The sequence below is a fragment of the Monodon monoceros genome, unplaced genomic scaffold (genome assembly GCF_005190385.1).
Source record: "Monodon monoceros isolate NGI ecotype Baffin Bay Population unplaced genomic scaffold, NGI_Narwhal_1 Super_Scaffold_14, whole genome shotgun sequence".
Taxonomy (NCBI): domain Eukaryota; kingdom Metazoa; phylum Chordata; class Mammalia; order Artiodactyla; family Monodontidae; genus Monodon; species Monodon monoceros.
Window position 1 is genome coordinate 17,422,290 of NW_021703770.1, and position 20,071 is coordinate 17,442,360.

Sequence of the window (20,071 nt, forward strand, 5' to 3'; positions counted from 1 at the left end):
AAGAATAATCCTCATTCCTCCCTACAAATTGAAGGTCTACCAAAACCTTTACAAATCCAAAACCAAAAAACCCACATAGAAATAAAAAGTAACAAAAACCATATTCTAGAGGTCAGTGCTTTTAGCAGCTTTCATTCACTGTGCTGCGTAACCATCCTTAGCTGACTTTCAAAAAACAAAACAACACCCTAGCTCATCAAAATATACATTATCTACTTGCTTTTTAAAATTAATTTTTTAAGAAACTTTTAGTAATTCATACTCAGTTGCCTGACTTGTTTCAATGTCATCTACATTATATAAAGATTCCAGGATCATTATTTGCAGTGGACATAATTGGGCAATACTGCTCTTCAAGGTTAAGTTTTATTCCAGTGTAAATGCACCCTAAGCCATTCTAGCTTCTTTACTGATAAAGTGCCTGAGATTCACTTCTTTTCTTGCTATACCCATGAATAAATAGATAGATACAGGGCTAGCTGCTCTGGCCGGATTCCCTCCCTTTCCTGAGAGGGTTGAGCCCCTCCAGCCTTTGTAATAAAAGGCCCAGGAATCTGATACCTATCCTTTGTGGAACATTTACATATGTAAAATTCTTTGAGAAGAATAATGAGTGCCTACAAAAAACTAGGCCATGTCAGTCCATTAAAGTGTCCAAATATGGATATTCCAGAGAAGGAAATGGATTTCCAGTATAAAATCCTTACTTCCACTCTGTACTGTTCTTCCGATTTCTGGTTTCTTTGTAGTTTTTATGATATAAAAACTCAAACTTCTCGAGCTCCTGCCTCTTTCTCTTGCTTCCAGCAGTGTTATGTATCTGTTACCTTATCACACAGTAGCAAAACTGAAGATGTCTCAAATGGGATTGATAGCTGTTTAATGGCATGCATATTGCCAAGCAAGTGTGTAGTATATAGTAAGAACTCTGTAAATTAAAATTATAAATCCATGTGGATGTTCTCTGCACATAGTTAATATAATAGTTACCTATCTGTCAGAGTAAATCTTATCAAAATCGTACTTGCTTACAATGTATTTACTTATTCTAATATTTGTTGTTGAAAACCACAAAGCTTAATATTTATGCTGTCTAAAGTTTGCTGTAGCAACTTCTTTCCTTTTTGTTTCTCCTTTTTAAAACATTATGGTACCCGTTTGAAACCACATTTCTTGGCCAAAATTAAGTATTTATATGGTTTATTTTTCTTATCCAGAAGAATATTTCTTATTCTCACATGTTTTAAATTCTCTAGGTCATTTTAGATTCTGCCTAGAAACCATAGAAATTATCTAAACCTAGATGATAATTTCACTTTGACAGTTCTGTTTGGTGGCAGTATCTACCTGGAGTGTTCCACTGGGGAAAAGAAGGCAAGTGAGGAAGAGTTCTGATGTCACTGTGCTCTGGTCTTTTATTGCTATAGGGTAAGGTATAATCTGAGACCAAAACCCTTATTTTGGAGATGAAGACACTGAGACTCATCAGAGAACTTGGAAAGTGTCTCTACTTTAAACTGAATTTCTACAGATGCAGTTTTCTTCTGGTTAATACATGTTTTATGACCTGTTGCCATCTCCGGGGTTTGCTTATTTTTGTTTTTTGGTTTTTTAAAATAAATACCTACTAGAACAACACAAATATGAAGGTGTTTAGCAAAATAGTTTCCTTCTCTAAAATAAGTCAAAGTTTAGAATTGTGTTATTTCAAATAGTTGTAGGGTTTCTTACTGTATTTAAAACCTGAAAGTAATAAATTTGAGGGTTAGGAGAATTTGTTTCCAGTGGTAGGGTTCATGAAGGCTCTTGGTGTGCCGTCTTCCTAACAAGCTATTCAAGAAGAAAATCAGACAAGATAAACAGAGAATGAATGAATGTGGAGCAGTTACCAAGGAGGAGGAACTAAAAGGAGGATTTAGGGCTTCCCTGGCGGCCCTAAATGGTTGAGAGTCTGCCTGCCGATGCAGGGGACTCGGGTTCGTGCCCCGGTCCCGGAAGATCCCACATGCCGTGGAGCGGTTGGGCCCGTGAGCCATGGCCGCTGAGCCTGCGCGTCCGGAGCCTGTGCTCCGCAACGGGAGAGGCCACAACAGTGAGAGGCCCGCGTATAGCAAATAAATAAATAAATAAATAAATAAAAGGAGGATTTAGAGCCAGAAAAAACACTGTTTTGGGAACATTAGATTTATGCTAGGTGTCTAATTTTTATTTTGTAGGAAGAATGAAAGAATAAAATATTTCCAGTTGTAAGATTCATGATTGCATTTGAACATTTATTGTTTCTGTAGCAGTTGTAGGTTCCCGTGTTATAAGAAGCGTCTTTAGAGTGGAGGGTTTGCCATCGGGGCCTAGGTCAATAGGTGGCTCCTTTAGGTATCATAACCCTCTCATCCCTTCCCTCTGTACAGGTTCTGGAGCATTTGAAAAATGTATGGATAAACGTGTATGTTGACTTTTTATTATTACTGTTATTTACTTCCTAGGTACTTCACATGACTGGCGGTTACGGTGTGGTGCTGTGGACTTGTACTTCACACTGTTTGGCCTCAGTAGACCTTCCTGCTTACCCTTGCCAGAACTTGGCTTGGTCCTTAATCTGAAAGAGAAAAAAGCTGTCTTGAATCCAACCATAATTCCAGAGGCCATAGCAGGCAACCAAGAAGCTGCGATTAATCCAAGTAGTCACACACAGCTAGTTGGATTTCAGAACCCTGTAAGAATCACATGTGTTATAGAAGGTGTAGTTTTATTATGTAGAGGTCTGAAGAAGAGAATTGTTTCTTTTGAACTGGTGAATTTTAAAGCCACTAACAGCTTCTTGTGCCATTTAGAAAACTGCTAGCTGACATTAGTTTAGCACTCACAATTTGTAAAGTGCTACTGACAGCTATTGATACAGAGCTGCACATAACAAATGCACATAACAAATGATGTGCTGCTAGTCCATTTACTCCTTTTTTTGTGATGACAATGATTTTTTTGTACTTGAGCATAGAATTTCTACTTTGAGTAGTAGAATACTGAAATGAATATTTAACCTATTACATATTAACCTATCTTGTCCATATATTGTAATGGCAAGCGGTTTGAACACAGGGCCTTGACTTTTTTTTTTGCTACTTTGCATAATAGCACAATTCTAAACATATGAAGGGTGCCTGGAAAATGCTTATTGAATCAAATAAATAACAATGAATGGTCAGGTAAAAGCGTAATCTGCTGATTTTGGGAGGAGAGTATGCATTATATTTTTTAATTTACATATATGTGTATGTGTGCTTTTAGAAAAGCTTTTATTTCCAACTATGCATGATGAAATTACCAAACTTTTTGTAGAAAGACCTTTAGGGTCATATCAATTATTTTACTGTAATTTAAAGAAAGTTTTCCAGAAATGATTTTCTTATTGATGACAAAATGTCCCCAGTACTTGAAGCTTCATTTTTCACCAATATTTAGACCAGATTACTTGCCTGGCAATTCCCTACTGGTGTTTTGACACTTTAAAACTCAAATTTCTCTTTATGCTAGTTAGTAATAGTCATTTAAAAGTACTTATCCACCTAGATTTTCTGAAATATAACCATACTTATTTGTTATAAATTTAAAATGTATCCTAGAGTTTGGGTTATGAAGAAGTAAGACACATCTTTTAATAGAAAAAAAAAGAGTCTCATTAAAGAGCTCTTTTATATCTGAATATTTAGAAACCAGTGGAAATGAATATGTTTATAATTCTTGCCCATGTATATTAAGTTATCCACTTTCATACTTGGAGTCTTTAGGATAAAAGAAGAAAATGACACCAAAAGATATATGCTTTGGGGAAAGCTTTAAAAGTTCACTTTACTGTCTCCCTTCTACCCCCCAAAAAGACCAGCAGATAGGAAAAGGTGAGATTTATTTTAAGCCCATTGCTGATTACTTTTAGGCACTGGGCATGCTCTAATCTGCATGGTTGCTATAGGTATTAGTTTTCAGCTATAACATGAGCTACTTGTCTTCAGAAATCTAATTTTGATCTTGAATATTGCCACAGGAAGATGATCACCTTGCCAAGGAAGCATCATGTAATATATCAGCTCATCAGCAGGGAGTGAAGAGGAAGGCTGATACACCACTGGGGTCCCCACTAGAACCTGGTCAAATACTGGAGAAGAATGAGGATAGCAGTAAAGTCAAACTCAAAATCAGAGTAAGAAATACAGGTTAAACCTGTATTAACAGTGTAGGATATTCACCTTCTTGTAAATCTTTTTGAATACTTGCAATGGTTTTTCCTTAGCAGGAACAGTTGGGACAGACTGAACCATAAAAGAACTCAAATGTCCATCTAAGACATTCCAGCCGATTGTTAAACTTCTGTTGTTACATACTTCTTCTCTGTTTGGAGGAGGAACTGTGTGTGCACAATCTACCACAGCTCACTATTTCTTCCCACAACATAGGAACAGATTTTAGTTGCTATTATATTTCCTGTAATTTCCAATCAGCTTCTTTTGGAGGCTGAACCAAATAATCTTTTCTTTCTCTTAATACTTTTTGAGAAAAAGACTACTTTTCCTTTTAAGATTTTTTGGGGGTATATCCTGTGGCCTTTCTGCTACCTTTCTTAAGAGCAAAAATCCAAACATAAAGTGATATAATGGCTCTTTTGCTCCTTTGTTTTATATGTGTGTGTTGTAGTTTTCAAGCTCTCAAGATGAGGAGGAGATTGATATGGATACTGTTCATGATAGCCAGGCGTTCATTTCCCATCATTTAAACATGCTTGAAAGGCCGTCAACTCCAGGTAAGATATATTGCATTCACTCGGGTTGATGGAGAAAGTTCACACGATATCACTATTTTAAGGTGTGTTGCTTTATTTTGAAGAGAACAACTATAAAGTTTAGAAGTAGCCAGTATAAAATACTAGATTGTATCAGATTATAACACATGTCAGCAAAGGAATAGAGTTTTTCAAAGTATTTCATTTGATTTTTACTTTATTATGGTCCTTTTTAAATATTAGGCTTACTTCTAGATTTGTTTTTTCAAAAATCCATTCATCAGATTCCTTCCAATAGCTTTCATTTCTTTTTTTTGTTTTGTTTTTTGTAGTAGGCTTAACCTCAAAATAAAATGCTAAATTTGTTTTTTTATAAATAATGTAACCATAATTATATACAAAACTTCTTGACTACAGTAAATGCAGCCTGTAACACAACTGCTTTCTCTTCTTGACTGCCTGTTCCACATAATATTATATCATATCATAGATTTTTGCATGCATCTCTCAAACATCATAATCATTTCTTTTGAAAATGTTACCTGAGGCAGTATTGAGTTGATACACTTGAATTTACCTTATTATTTCCCTGTGGGCAGGCATTTGTTTCCAATTTTAATTTTTTGCAAATAATTCTCTCTGAATATCTTCATACAAAAGCTTTTGTTTTTGTCAAATTATGCTCTTAGGATAAATTCCCCAAAATATATTTTTGGTGATTTTTTAGCTTTATTGTAAGATACTTATCTTTAGAATATTTTCATAGCTCTTGATATCAGTGCCATAATGCCCTTTGAAGAGATTATACCTAGTTCATGTCATCAGCATTTTAAAATTTTCAGGAATAAAGCTTTGATGTAACTTGCATGTAAGTTGTGAAATACAGTAATAAAACAAATATCGGTGAACCTGCCACCCACCTTAACATGTATATTATACTCCATGCCGTGGCCATTCCCTTTATGCTTCTTCCCTGATTCTGTTCACCGGTGTTTGCATTACAAGTAAATACTGTCTTGAATTTTTTTTTCTTTTTCTTAATCATTCTGTTGCTTTTCTTTACAGTATACCACATATATATATTATGATCTATATGTTTACTTGCCCTTAGTTTTTGAATTATATGAAAATGGTATGATGCTCAGTATGACTTGGTCTTCTTCACTCAACCTTTTGCTGCCAAAATTCATCCATCTTGATCCATAGGTGTAATTCATTAATATTTATCATTTTTGTATCTCATGGTACTATTTTATTGTCAATGTAATAACTTAAAAGATATTTATTAACTATAAAATGATCATTAAGTTTATAATGCATTTCTTTTATTATGAATATGACTATTTTTCTTTTTTGTGCGGGAGGTCCTGTTCCTGTTTCTTTTTACTGGAAAATCCTATTTATACTTCATGCTGCTTGTGGTTATATTTTATGATCTTTACATTTGAATGAGGTGTTTTTTTTGTTGTTTTTTTTTAACATGCTGTATTTGTGCAAGTCTCCCTTACCTACCTTGGTCTGCTTTTTGTTTGTTTGGCTTTTTGTTTAATTTTATTTGTGAGACCTAAGGTACTTTTTACTATCTAGTAATCTAGGATGAGCTAGTAGAAAACTGGCATCAGGTAGAATATGAACCTAATTATCTTTGAAAACTGACAGGTCGTGAATTCTTTGGCTTTTATAATTGTAAGAGGTCTTAACAGTTATTTATCTATTCTGTCAATTTTACAGACAAGGAAATTTAAGCAGAGAGATATTAAATGATTTACCCTAAATGACACACCCAAGTAATAGCCAACTCAGTGCTAGACCCAAATCCTTGAACTTTTCCATGTGACAAATGAAATTGAGGCACAAAAAAATAAATGTCTTACCTGGACTGTATATCTAATTTGTGGATAATTTGGAATTAGAACCTGGGTCTCCTGATAACTACAGTGCTGTTCACATTATACCATTAAAACGTTCCTGTTTTAAATATCTTCTGTAATCCCTAAATTATTTTGATCTATTTGTTGAGTAAATATTATAATAGAATTTATTAATAAGTTTTGGGGGGAGCAGGCATGCTTTACTATATGCAAAGTTCCACATAAATAATAAAAAATATGACATGGTTCTGCCCCAGAATGTAGACTCCAATTTGTATGTTCAGCAGTCTAGTCAGGTATACTGTCTTTCTTGAATGTGTATTTTTCTCAGACTTAAGTATATTGGAACCATGACAAAAAAGTAAATCAAATGGGGGATCTTCAGTACTTTAAAAAAGTAGTATTCTTTTTATTATTGGAATTTTACTGTTGAACTGATTCTGGCTTTAAGGTTAACTTATAAAAACCTTCAGACTGTTTTCTTCTTTGGGGAAACAAAGAAATAAATCCCTGTTTTCGCTCTTCTTTGGCGTTTTAGGGCTCTCTAAATATCGGCCAGCCAGCTCCCGATCTGCTTTAATCCCCCAGCACTCATCAGGTTCTGATGGCACACCCACCACAAAACCCCAATGGAATATGGAACTTGCACGAAAGGGAACAGGTGAAATTATTATTATCATTGCTGTTGTTATTTTGCTCAAGAACGAATCTATTAACTTCATAAAGTTTCTTTATAAACTTAAAGAATACATTAAAAACGACAGATCTCAGGACTTGCTTTTCTTGTAACACATTGACTCTATATTATCTGACATAAAGACTTTTTTTTCAAATGTAAGCTACATATATTATTATTTTTTATTGAAGTGTAGTTGATTTACAGTGTGTTAGTTTCTGATATACAACACAGTGATTCAGTTATACATATGTATATATATATTCTTTTTCAGATTCTTTTCCCTTATAGGTTATTACAAAATATTGAGTATAGTTTCCTGTGCTATACAGTAGGTCCTTGCCGGTTATTTATTTTATGTATAATAGTGTGTATATGTTAATCCCAAACTCCTAATTTATGCTTTCCCCCCTTTTCCCCTTTGGTAACTGTAAGTTTGTTTCTTTGTGGGTCTATTTCTGTTTTGTAAGTAAGTTAATTTGTTGTTTTTTTTTTAGATTCCACATATAAACAAATATCATATGATATTTGTCTTTCTCTGTCTGGCCTCCTTCACTTAGTATGATAATCTCTAGGTCCATCCATGTTGCTGCAAATGGCATCATTTCATTCTTTTTTATGGCTGAATATATACAGTATTCCATTGTATATATACACCACACCTTCTTTATCCATTCATCTGTCGCTGGTCATTTAGGTTGCTTCCATGTCTTGGCTATTGTATTTAAATAGTGCCACTATGAACATTGGAGTGCGTGTATCTTTTCGAATTATGTTTTTCTCTGGATAAATGCCCAGGAGTGGGATGGCTGGATCATATGGTAACTTGATATTTTTAGTTTTCTAAGGAATGTTCATAGTATATTCCTTAGTGGCTGCACCAATTTACATTCTTATCAGCAGTGTAGGAGGGTTCCTTTTTCTCCACACCCTCCAGCATTTATTATTTGTAGACTTTTTGATGATGGCCATTCTGACTGGAGTGAAGTGATACCTCATTGTAGTTTTGATTTACATTTCTCTAATAATTAGTGATGTTGAGCATCTTTTCATGTGCCTATTGGCCATCTGTATGTTTCTTGGGGGAAGTGTCTATTTAGATCTTCTGCCCATTTTTTGATTGGGTTGTTTACTTTTTTGATATTGAGCTGTATGAGCTGTTTGTGTATTTTGGAACTTAATCCCTTGTCAGTCTCATAGTTTGCAAATATTTTCTCCCAATCTGTAGGTTGTCTTTTCATTTTGTTTATGGTTTCCTTTGCTGTGCAAAAGCTTTTAAGTTTCATTAGGTCCCATTTGTTTGTTTTTGTTTTTATTTCCATTACTCTAGGAGACAGATCCAAAAAGATATTGCTACGATTTATGTCAAAGAGTGTTCTGCCTATGTTTTCTTCTAGGAGTTTTATAGTATCCAGTCTTACATTTAGGTCTTTAATCCATTTTGAATTTATTTTTGTATATGGTGTTAGAGAATGTTCTGATTTCATTCTTTTACATGTAGCTATCCAGTTTTTCTAGCACCACTTATTGAAGAGACTGTCTGTTCTCCATTGTGTATTCTTTCCTCATTTGTCATAGATTAATTGACCATAGGTGCACGGGTTTGTTTCTGGGCTTTCTATCCTGTTCCATTGGTCTATGTTTCTGTTTTTGTGTCAGTACCATACTGTTTTGATGACTATAGCTTTGAAGTGTGGCCTGAAGTCACAGAGCCTAACTCCTCCAACTTCGTTTTTCTTTCTTAATATTGCTTTGGCTTAAAGACTTTTAAATTAGGCGTTTTGCTATTTCAAAAGTAATATACTCCTATTGTATAAAACTTTGAAATAACAGAAAAGTAGAAAGGAGAGAAAAAAAGCATCCCCTATTTAATGCCATTTAAAGATACCCATTATATTAACATTTTGATCTTTCTTTGCAGTGCTTTTTCTAAGAATACTGTAATATGAAAAATGTCAGCCTCAGTAGCATGTATGAAGTACCTTCATACTTTTATAAAATATAAAAATCAACTACTTACTTCCCTCTCAGCCTCCCCCTGACAGGTTTACAATTGGTCATTCATGGTCAATCATGAAGACTTGATGCTATATATACCTAGAAAACGAACATATTTTGTCTTTTAAATTTATTTCATACTAATTGGACTTAAGTTTATGAAAGATAATTCAGTTCAGATGTGGCTATTACCTGTTTTACTATTGTACATTGTCTTCTACTTACCCTGTTCTTCTTTTGCTTAGAAGACTATAATCCAAATAAAGAGTAAACTTGTGATGCTGATGAACAAAGATTCAGTCTTCAAGTTTTGGAGGGACAGGGAGTGAAAAACAAGATACATAAGCAAAATCATTTTTAAAGAATACTTCTTCCAGAAGTCATTAGTCAGGCTTTAAAATTCCAGCTGATGGATTTTGTTTATATAAACCATGTTTTTATCATATAAACAAAAGAGTAACTGTTTAATCATTTGAGGAGCTTAGGGATCAGCTGTGATTAGTAGGAGACTGAACAAAAGCAACACCTCAAAATATTTTGGTATTGAGACCCCAGACTGTTGGTTGCTTGTATCTTTTTGTGTGCTTTATGCATTTATTGTAACAGATTCTCACAAAATATATTTCAGAAAGAAGTCAGCTGGAGACTTTAGCACTTAACTTTAATAAGTGAATTTTGACATTTCTCGGCCCTTGCCGATTTTGTATTCTCTGTTTTTGTTTGGGATTTGGTGTAAATTTGCTTTATTATCATTATACTTATTAAAACTTTTTCAGACATGAAAGTTTTCTACATCTTTTAAAATTATGAAGCGTAGGGCATTTCAAACCTCTTGATATAGTTTGAGAGTGATGCTTCTGTCTATCTTCCATGCCTTTAAAAAAAAGTAAATTCTGTCTAAATTCCAGCAGTCAGATAAATTCTTGTTCCAGTAAAAATTCTGAGTATGTTTGTTTGGTTTATCCTAGTGATGTGGCACGCTAACATATGAATAGAAACAAATCTTAACACCTTTTTGTGCCCACCAGTGTGCCTTTGTTTCATATTGCTTTAAAAATTACATTTTTACTTTTTTTGGAATCTTTACAGTCTTACAGTTCTCATGGCATCTTATGGGAAGACTGGAGAAGAGATAAAGGGGTAGTGGTTGGGAATAGGAAAACATTAACATTTTAGCTTTGGTTGCTTCAGTGTAGGGCTCTTTTATGTCACGAAGTAAATTGTATACCAGTATATTATATAGACTGATCTGTAAAACTTAATTTTGAATATATTCTTTAATGTGCCTTTGTAATTTCCCTTAAATGTAATTATGCTGTCCAGTACCCTATGACCACTGAGCAAGTCTTAAAATTCAACAATGTCATTATTAGAATTTAGAAAACATTCGTTTTACCAATAGTGTTCCAAAAGTTTATTTATACATGTATTTATTTTGGAATTCTAAAAACAGTTTTCCTGTAGACATATTGTTATATTTGAAAAGTAGCTTTCCCGAACTAGCCAACAAAAACCCTTTTTAACTTATACTATACTGAAGAATAGAAGTATCAAACCTAACCACTGTGTGTCACAGTATTTCTAAGAGAAAGGGTACTAAGAGCTCTATATTTTGGGCTGTTGGAAGCACAACTTTAACCTAACCCAGGTAAAGTTGGCAGTAAAACAGGAACAGAAGCTGGGATCTCCTACTGTGGTAGCTACCTTGGCCTGGGGTTGAGAGTTGGGGGTTCTGGAGAAGAGGCATAGAATAGTGGTAAGGGAAGCTGTGATCTCTCTTAAATCTCTAGGGATTCTAGATTAAAGTTAACAGGTGGGTTTGAGGGGCCTTATTGAAGCTTATCCAACTGAGGCATCTTTTATTTGGCTATAGAATTCTTACAAAAATTTTTGAAGTAGTTGACTAAAAATGAAGAGACTGCAAATAAAGATTTGGATTAACAGCTTCTCTTGAAAAAGAGTTAACTGAGAGGCCCTCTTAGGCAGGGATGTGCTTTCCATTCCATTGATTCCTTCTGTGTTTGCACCCGGTAGTCTGCTTACTCATTTATGCTGTCTCCTTAGGTTGAAGACTTTAGAGTTTGAGACCCCTGGTGTTTTTTTCATGTGCTGAGATGAAGTCCGAGATGGCTGCCTCAGAGCCAGCGTGCCAGATGGCAGTTGAGAACTGGAATGTGTTGCAGACGTCATCTGGAAGGGGTGGACACTGTTAAGTAGAGGATAGGTCGTGGTTTACTTTCTAACACCCCACCAGTTTTCTCTTTCCTTGCATATGATAGTGAGGGGCATATTTTAGGGTAGGGATGATATGTGTTTGGTAGGTTAAGCCATTTGGGGTAAGAAAGGAGAAGCGGCAGGGATGTTTTCCTTCATTGCTTAACTTTCTCCTTCTCCTGAGTTAAGGAAGGGAATCCGGAGAAAGGGCTGTGTGGGTCGCATGGTGTGATGGGTTGAGCATACCACGTCCTCTCCTCTCCCATCGCTGCAGCGCCTGAGGCCGCTGGTCTGTCTCCCAGGTTGCTGCGGGGATTGCAGTGATGAGGAGCGGAGGGAAGTCCCTGGTGGTTTCTGTAGGGAAGAAAAGAAGAGTTGCTGCAGTTGCCTAGCCAGGGCTGCTGTACTATGTGACAAATTCTTGCCTAAGTCAGAAAAGCACTATTCTGGTATAGAAATCTGTTTTAAAAAAAAAAAAAAGCTAGAGTTCTTTCTTTGGAAAGTCTAATATGAAAAAGACTGTGATACTTTTCTTTAAATTATAATGATATAATTCTACACTTTACTTTTTTGATCTAAAGAAACTGAAGAACAGACTTCACACATTTCCTAATAGAAACTGCAGGTTTTGTGTTAAATTTAAATGTATACCTAGTGCGATAAATTTAATAGAATTAGCAGGTTACTCACTGTTACCAGCACTTTTATCAGGTGGGCCCGAAAGCTTCCACCTTAGGTGTGTATTAAGTATCCCTTTCTGTTTGTTTTGCATTTGTTAAATTGACTGCAGCTAACCCTTATCCATAGTGAATTCAGTAGGTCTCTAGGAAAGATTTTATGTTAGATAGAACAACAAAACTGAACATGTTTTGTTCTTTCCCTATAACATGAAATAGGCAAATCATAATATTGTGAATTATTTTTATCTCCTTTTCTTGGTATATCTCCTATCTGCAATAGAGACATATATTTTGTGTCACTAAAAGTTCTTTCATTAGTTTTATTTTTAATTTTTTTAAAATTTTGTTTTATATTGGAGTTTAGTTGATTTACGGTGTTAGTTTCAGGTGTCCAGCAAAGCGATTTAATTATAAAAGGGCTTTCATTAGCCTTAAAATGAGTGGCACCTAACCTTGGGTGGGCTTCAAGTTCCTAGGCATCTTGTAAACCCCTAAAATGATATGTGGGATTATGCATTGTGTCACAGGGATGGTAATGTACGCATTTTTCTCAGCAGAGATTCTATAGTTGACCTCATTATGCTAGTGTGAAAGTAAGCTCGTATGTGTCCCAAATCTTACTGTTATACAGGTCCACATGAGTGGGAAATTGTACTTTCTTATCACCTTGAATTAGACCTGGTAAAAATTGTTCAGGAAAGAAATTAAACAAATAAAAAATATATATTGTCTATAATAAATGAAAACTTACGAGCTAAAGGTTAGTGGTGATGCTAGGGTAACATTAGGTTTTATTAGATGTTCTGTTGTTAGAAACACTATTCTAATGAATATTTCTGTATATATTTCTTTGCACTTATGCATGAGCATGTTTGTGGGATATGTTTCTAGAAATGAACTTTCTAATTTAAAAAATATGAGCATTTAACATTTTCACGAATAGTGCCAATTTGCCTTAACTTCTCCTTTTTAAAAAACACTTTTATTATAGAAAACTGTGAAGTAGTCAGACTAGTATAATGAACCCCCATGTATCCATTACTCAGATGCAGAAATGATCAATCAGCTCATGGTCAGCTTTGTTTTTTATCTATACCCTTTCCCATTTCCACCTTTCTGAATTATTTTGAAACAAATCCCACATATCATTTTATGCATAGGTAATTTTGTGTGTATCTCTAAAAGATAAGGACTTTAAAAAGTCATAACCACGATAATGTTCTTGTACTTTAAAAAATAAATGGTTTTTTCATATCATTAAATATACAGTCACTGTTTACATTTCAGTTGAATCATAAATGCCATTATTTTTATTTTTATTTTTAACAATTTATTTGTTTGAATCACTGTCCACATAGGGTCTACACATTGCAGTTGGCTGATATATCCTTTACATCTTTTAAAATTAAAAGTTTCCAGTCCATTCTTTTTTCCCCTTTACAATGTTATAAACTCCAGGGTTTTGATCTGTAGTTTTCAAGTCTGTATTTTGCTAATTGTATACCTGTGGTGTAATTAACATGTTAGAGTTCTCTGTATTTCCTTTAAATTTGTAATTATATCTAGAAACTTAATTGGATTCAGGGTTATAGATGGTAGTGTGTTCTTCCATCTGGAAGCATACAATGTCTGGTTGATTTTTTGTGAGGTTAGCCACTAAGGTGTTCAAGGCCTGGATCCATTAGTTCATTAAGGGTTACAAGATGGTGATATTCTAATTCATCTTTCTGTTTTTATTTATAAGCTGATTATTTCTATAAAGCTAACTTGCCCCTCACCTGCTGTTAGCCATTGGTATAGATAATATAGCAAAAGAAAGATAAAGACTTGATTCTCTCTATGTATTTAATAATTTTCAAAATAATAATTTGGCTAGCATCCTCCAATGGTGATCAATTAGTTCTAGTCCATTACAGAATATTATCAGTTATCATCAATTACAGAATATTATCAATATTCAGATTTTCCCAGCTTCGATTGGTGAGAACTCTTGACTCTTGAGTTCTTGAGAAGGCTTTAAACTTCCTTTCTATTATTATACCAGATGTTTCAGGCTCATCTTGTAAATATTCTAGCCAGACCTGGAATCAGCCATTTGTCCTAGGAGTCCTGGTTTCTAACATCTTTATCCTTGGATCTAGCTAATCCATTGTCTTCTTAATAGACTTCATACAAATCAAGAGAAATGCAAGAATTCTAATCAGTATATCTTGAATGCAAAGTGTAAGACTGCTAGACAAGAGATTGAATTTACTTTTGAAGTGGCTATTAGTATTCCTTGGAAAAGAGTACACTCAGTTGTATACTTGGCAGTTGCCTCTACTGGGAAGTACAGTTTCTAGTATAATCGTTGGCTTTTCTGCAATCCAAGTCGGTGTTTAGGATTAGATGATGAAACTTCTCTCAGTGCAGAAAAGGACCTCAGACTCCCAGCAGTGCAGACAGCCAATTGGAAAGCTGCAAAGTCTCTTGATGTAGACGGACTAAATAATGAGATAGGAGTTAAAGGAATTTGTTTATGAAGCTCTATTACTTCTCCTTGTCACTTGGCTATACTCTGTTAGGTAGGGACCTATATTCCCATATTTATAGAATCGAGAATATATTTATATAGTTCATTTAAAATATAAATTAAAATTATATAGTGGCATATTTAACTTAACTATAAATCAGATATCTCTCAAATTTTTTCTTTTTCTGAAGAATATCTGGGCACCAATTATTGCAAAAGATAGAGTCCCCAAACTAGCTTATATATATAATCTCTCTCTCTTTTTTTTTTTTTTTACATTACTGTTAGTGTTAGCTTTACCAAAAAATCATGAATATAAAAAATGTAATTTTGGGCTTTGCTGGTGGCGCAGTGGTTGAGAGTCCGCCTGCCGATGCAGGGGACACGGGTTTGTGCCCCGGTCCGGGAGGATCCAACATGCTGCGGAGCGGCTGGGCCCGTGAGCCATGGCCGCTGAGCCTGCGCGTCCGGAGTCTGTGCTCCGCAACGGGAGAGGCCACAACAGTGCGAGGCCCGCATACCGCAAAAAAAAAAAAAAAAAATGTAATTTTGCGGTAGTAAAATGTGAATAATTCTTGCGAACAGGAACTGTAACACATTAGCTTGTTCTAAAATATTGGAACAGTGCCCGACACAAAGAAGGTACAGTAGTCCATACCAGTTTAATGAATGGTCTATAATAGTTTCTGTACTTTATTCCTCTCTCTTCAAAATCAGTGACCTTCAGAATGCATTTAGTTTGACTAAGTTCACCTGACATCCTATTTAAAAAGAAACACAACAATTGCATAATTCTGTTATATTCATTCATTCATTTAGCAAGTTTTGGGGAGGTGGAGGTATGAGGATGCTAGATGCTGTGCAATACACTGGGATACAAAGATGATGCCCTATCCTCAAGGAGCTGTGAGCCTAATGAAAGAGACCCCAAGATAAAAAGATGTGCGACAGTGTGCACCACGCCATGTGCAGATGAGCAGAGTGGCTGCGGGCACAGACTCTGGAGTCCAGGCTCTTTGGTTTCGTAGCTCAGATTTGCCAGTACCACCTTGGGCAAGTCACTTAATTTCTGTGTGTCTTAATTTCCTCATCTGTATTATGTTGTGGGAACTAATTTTTTGGGCAGTTTGGGGAAAACTTCCCTCAAAAATGACATTTAAGCTGTTTTAAATTAATAAGAACCTAAAATGTTTTTTTCTTTTCCTTTCTCCTCCTTTAGGTTACAGTTTAAACATAACTTCCTTGGAGAAGTTTGTTTTTGATTCCCACTGCCCCACTAATTTAAGTCTCCTGTTGTGCTCCTGTTTCACTCTGTGTTTTGTCTTTTTATTAATCGGGAGTACTTATTCAATTTCGTTCTTCTTTGCTACTTTGTAAGCTCCAGGAGAACTGAGATCTGTCCAGTTTATCCCTGTTTTTCCAGTTCCCATGTAGTTCCTGATATTTGTAAATGAATGTGCAAGTCAGAAAAGAAATAAGGGAAGGGCATTCCAAGCGTAGGAATAGCATTTACAAATACACAGAGTTATGAAAGGGCTAGTCTGGAATATATAGAAAGGAATAGTGGAAGATAAGATAAATTCAAGACAGATTGTAAACTGTCCTTAAAATTAGTGGTGAAAGTGATTTTTAGAAAACTTCTATGGTGATGCTTGTTTTGGTAAAAACATGGCTTGGGGCTGGATTGGATCAAAATCAGCACTGAGAATTTACGTTTTAAAAAGGAAAAGAAACTACTGCATTAAAGTCCATTTTAGTGAAAAGCTTGGTTTTTTGACTACTCTGAATAAAAAATATATATTTTTTCAGAAATTGCTGCACTGAAGTCTAAGGATTATTGTTCTGCCAGTAGAACTACCTGAGTTTTTAAACAAGTAATCATGATAGCTTTGTTTTTAGGAAGATAACTATGCAGCAGGGCCTCTGAACTTCAACACTGTTGACATTTTTGGCCATGAGAATTCTTTGCTCTAGGAGGCTGTCCTGTGTTTTGAATGTTTGGCAGCATCCCTAGCCTCTACGCACAGTCAGGCTAACACTTCCTCCCCCCATCCCACCCTAATCGTGACAACAGAAACGTCTCCAGACATTGTCAAACAACCCCTGGGGAGAAAAGTTGCCCCTGTTTGAGAACCGCTGCTGTGAAGCTATGTAAAGTGTGGATTCAAGTGTAAGACGCTTCAGGCAAAGAAACCAGTTCATAGGAGACTAGTACCGTGATCCAAATGAGATGGGGTGGTCTGAATTAGTACAGTTGCAGGCGGGATAGAGAGGCAGATTAAAGAGATTGTTGTAAGTAAGAATAAACAAGATTTGGTAAGCAGCTAGATCTGGAAGGGAGGGCACCTGAGATGATTCTTAAGTTTTTTTCTTACTTGGCTGCATGTAAAGCAGTGCCATTAACCTAGAGTAATACAGAGAGAGAATTCTCTGGGTATGGCCCAAGAATTGTAGGGTATGGAGGAAGCAAGAAATTCCCGTACACTAGAGTCTGAGAACTACTCACTATTATAGATTCCTAGGCTGATAGAACATTGGAAATGGAAAGAACCTTCAAAGACATTTGATCCATTTCTAGGTGAGATAAAATACATGCTGAAGTTTTTGGTTTGACATTGCATCTAAGTTATATTTATACTATACTGTAGTCTACTAAGTGTGCAATAGTGTTGTGTCTAAAAGAATGCACATACCTCAGTTAAACAATGCTAACCATCATCTGAACCTTCAGCACGTCATAATCTTTTTGCTGGTGGAAGTATTTTGAAATATTGCAAAAATTACCAAAATGTGACAGAGTGACTAGAGGTGAGCAAATGCTGGTGGAAAAATGGTTCCAATAGATTTGCTCGAGGCAGGGTTGCCACAAACCTTCATTTGTAAAAAGCGCAGTATCTGCAAAGTGCAATGAAACGAACTATGCCTGTAGTGCTAATCTCCCCCCCACCCGAATACCATAGAGCAGAACTGTGGTTAAGGAGCTATGTTTTCATTGACCAATGTCAGTCTTAATCTGTAACACACACATCTAGTCATTGTCACTTCATAGTACTTTAAAATATTGAATATTAATTTTTAGAAGATGGTTGGATAACACACTGGTATGTATCATAATCTCTATAGACTACAAGGAATTGAAATACTCACTTCCTGGTCACAATGCTGAAAACTTACCTTTGTGTAACTAATTGGATGTCTTACTTGGATACTTCTCCCATTCCTGATTTTTTTCATGGAAGTGATATAAACACTTGGGAATCCATTGTCTTTTCTGTACTGTCACCAACTCCCTCTTACTTTCATTTCACTTTCCTTGTTATTAACAGGAATTCATTTGGGTGTTTTTAATCTTGAAGGTAAAGAACAATCACCTTTGGAGATGAGTATGCATCCAGTTGCAGCAGCTCCACTCTCAGTATTTACTAAAGAATCTACGTCCTCCAAACACAGCGACCACCATCACCACCATCACCATGAGCACAAGAAAAAGAAGAAGAAGCACAAACATAAGCATAAGCACAAGCATAAGCATGATAGCAAAGAAAAGGACAAGGAGCCTTTCACTTTTTCCAGCCCCGCCAGTGGCAGGTCTATTCGTTCTCCTTCTCTTTCAGACTGAGAAGGGGGCAAAGGAGACCTTTTCCTCAGTGTTCAGAAGAATATATGTAACTAAAGCTTTGTCAGCTATAAAGAATGATAAAAGGAAAAAAAAATAGTTGCCTCCCATAGAGATTCAAGTTCTAAACATTTGATTTACATTATTTATACAATTGAAATCTAATTAGGAAAATGTGTTTTATAGTTCTGAATAAACCATTTCATCCTGTTTCCTCCTTAAAATACACACACACACACACACACACACACACACACACACACACACACAGCAAACCCTTTCATAAGGCCCTCATATCCACTGGCAGTCCCCATTCACATCATGATCTCCATGTGTACTGCCAAAGTCAATTATGTTTTAAAGCCTTTGATGGATGTTATGGGGCAAAGTTATGTTTTAAACAGAAGCTACAGCCAAATCTGTGGTAAAACCACTATTTCCAGTGAAATATTGTATAACACCATTTGGAACTACTGAAAGACAGAGGCTTTTCTATAGGAATCTTCTCTATTACATATTTTTTTGCGTGTTAACCATAGAAACTAAGCATCAGAATTCATAAGCAAGAATACATGATGTTTTCTTTTGTTCTAAAATACTGAAATTTTCAGAAGCAGCTTTAAAAAGAAATTTGAATAACTTTTTTGATAGCACATTTGGTGATTATGATGTTGGAATTTAACAGAACTATCAAATCCACAGTTCTCAAATCAAGATGTTTAAATTTTAAGTTCCTTTTTTCACTAAGTATGAGTGAATACATTCATATGTAGAATATGTTTGCCAAATGTGGACAATTTTTATGCCCAATACATATTCTAAAATTATTTCTCTAAGTATGGTACCTTAAAAAGGTGTTTATATACTGTTTATTAACTTGGACATAGACAGTTTCTCATGTGAGTATACCAGAAGCATTTAAAAACATACGAAATGTTTTGCTTTCATACTTCAATAGTTTGTATGTTTGTGTGTTTTTATTTTTATTTCTAAATTTACCATGTGCTTTATTGTTTGTTTTAAAATGTTATTCATACCTGTTCTATTTTTATCATTTCTCTTATCATTAGAAAGTTGGACAAAATACTTCTTCCCAGAATAGATGTTTCAAAGGGATCCAGTAAAGTTGGACTTTTGAATATACTTGTTTAATAAATAACTTTTTAAATTGATCATTCTGCCTTTGTATTTTCTTATATCTTTTGTTGCCTTTCTCTTTGTGTGTGTATGTAATACACCTGTTCACAAAGTTTGAGGAGAGCTTTGTGGATAAGCAGGATTTGAGCTGGCCCTGTTAGGAAGAGTGATTTCAGTAGGCAGATGGGGTAAAGTTCTCTCAGCAGAAGAAACAGTATTTTCAAAAGTATGGAGGAAAGCAAGGGCATAGTCAGGAATTGTAAAGCAGTGCAGTTGGCCGAGAGTGTAAGTGCAAAGGGTGTGTGATCAGACGTTGAAGAGCCTAAATGGCAGTTATTTAAATATTCCCATTAACTGAGTGTTGGCCAACTGAAATTATTTCTGGAAAAAGGAATATTTTTTATTACAGTGTTTAGTGATACCATCTATAGAATTCTCAACTTTGAAAATAGTAAGGATAAATTTCAAAATAATTATGTATTGTCTGAAGACAGTGATGAATAATAGCTACCTACATAATTTAAGCACCTCTTGTATATCAAGCATTGTACTAGGAAATGTATGTTATGCATGGTATTTCTAAATTGGATATTTAT

General features: G+C 35.2%; 1 protein-coding gene across 2 annotated transcripts in view; it reads left to right on the plus strand.

Moving 5' to 3' along the window:
* Nucleotides 1-19,496, plus strand: part of TAF2 (TATA-box binding protein associated factor 2) — an 81,228-nt gene extending 61,732 nt beyond the window's left edge. The window contains exons 21-25 of one of the 2 annotated variants that reach the window (XM_029222925.1): nucleotides 2,484-2,713; nucleotides 4,040-4,195; nucleotides 4,687-4,792; nucleotides 7,181-7,303; nucleotides 18,079-19,496. In XM_029222925.1, coding sequence (XP_029078758.1) covers nucleotides 2,484-2,713; nucleotides 4,040-4,195; nucleotides 4,687-4,792; nucleotides 7,181-7,303; nucleotides 18,079-18,341 — 878 coding nt within the window. In that variant the 3' untranslated portion in view covers nucleotides 18,342-19,496. The remainder of the gene's footprint in view (nucleotides 1-2,483; nucleotides 2,714-4,039; nucleotides 4,196-4,686; nucleotides 4,793-7,180; nucleotides 7,304-18,078) is intronic. The other variant, XM_029222926.1, reaches the window with a different exon arrangement.
* The last annotated feature ends 575 nt before the right edge of the window (nucleotides 19,497-20,071 follow it).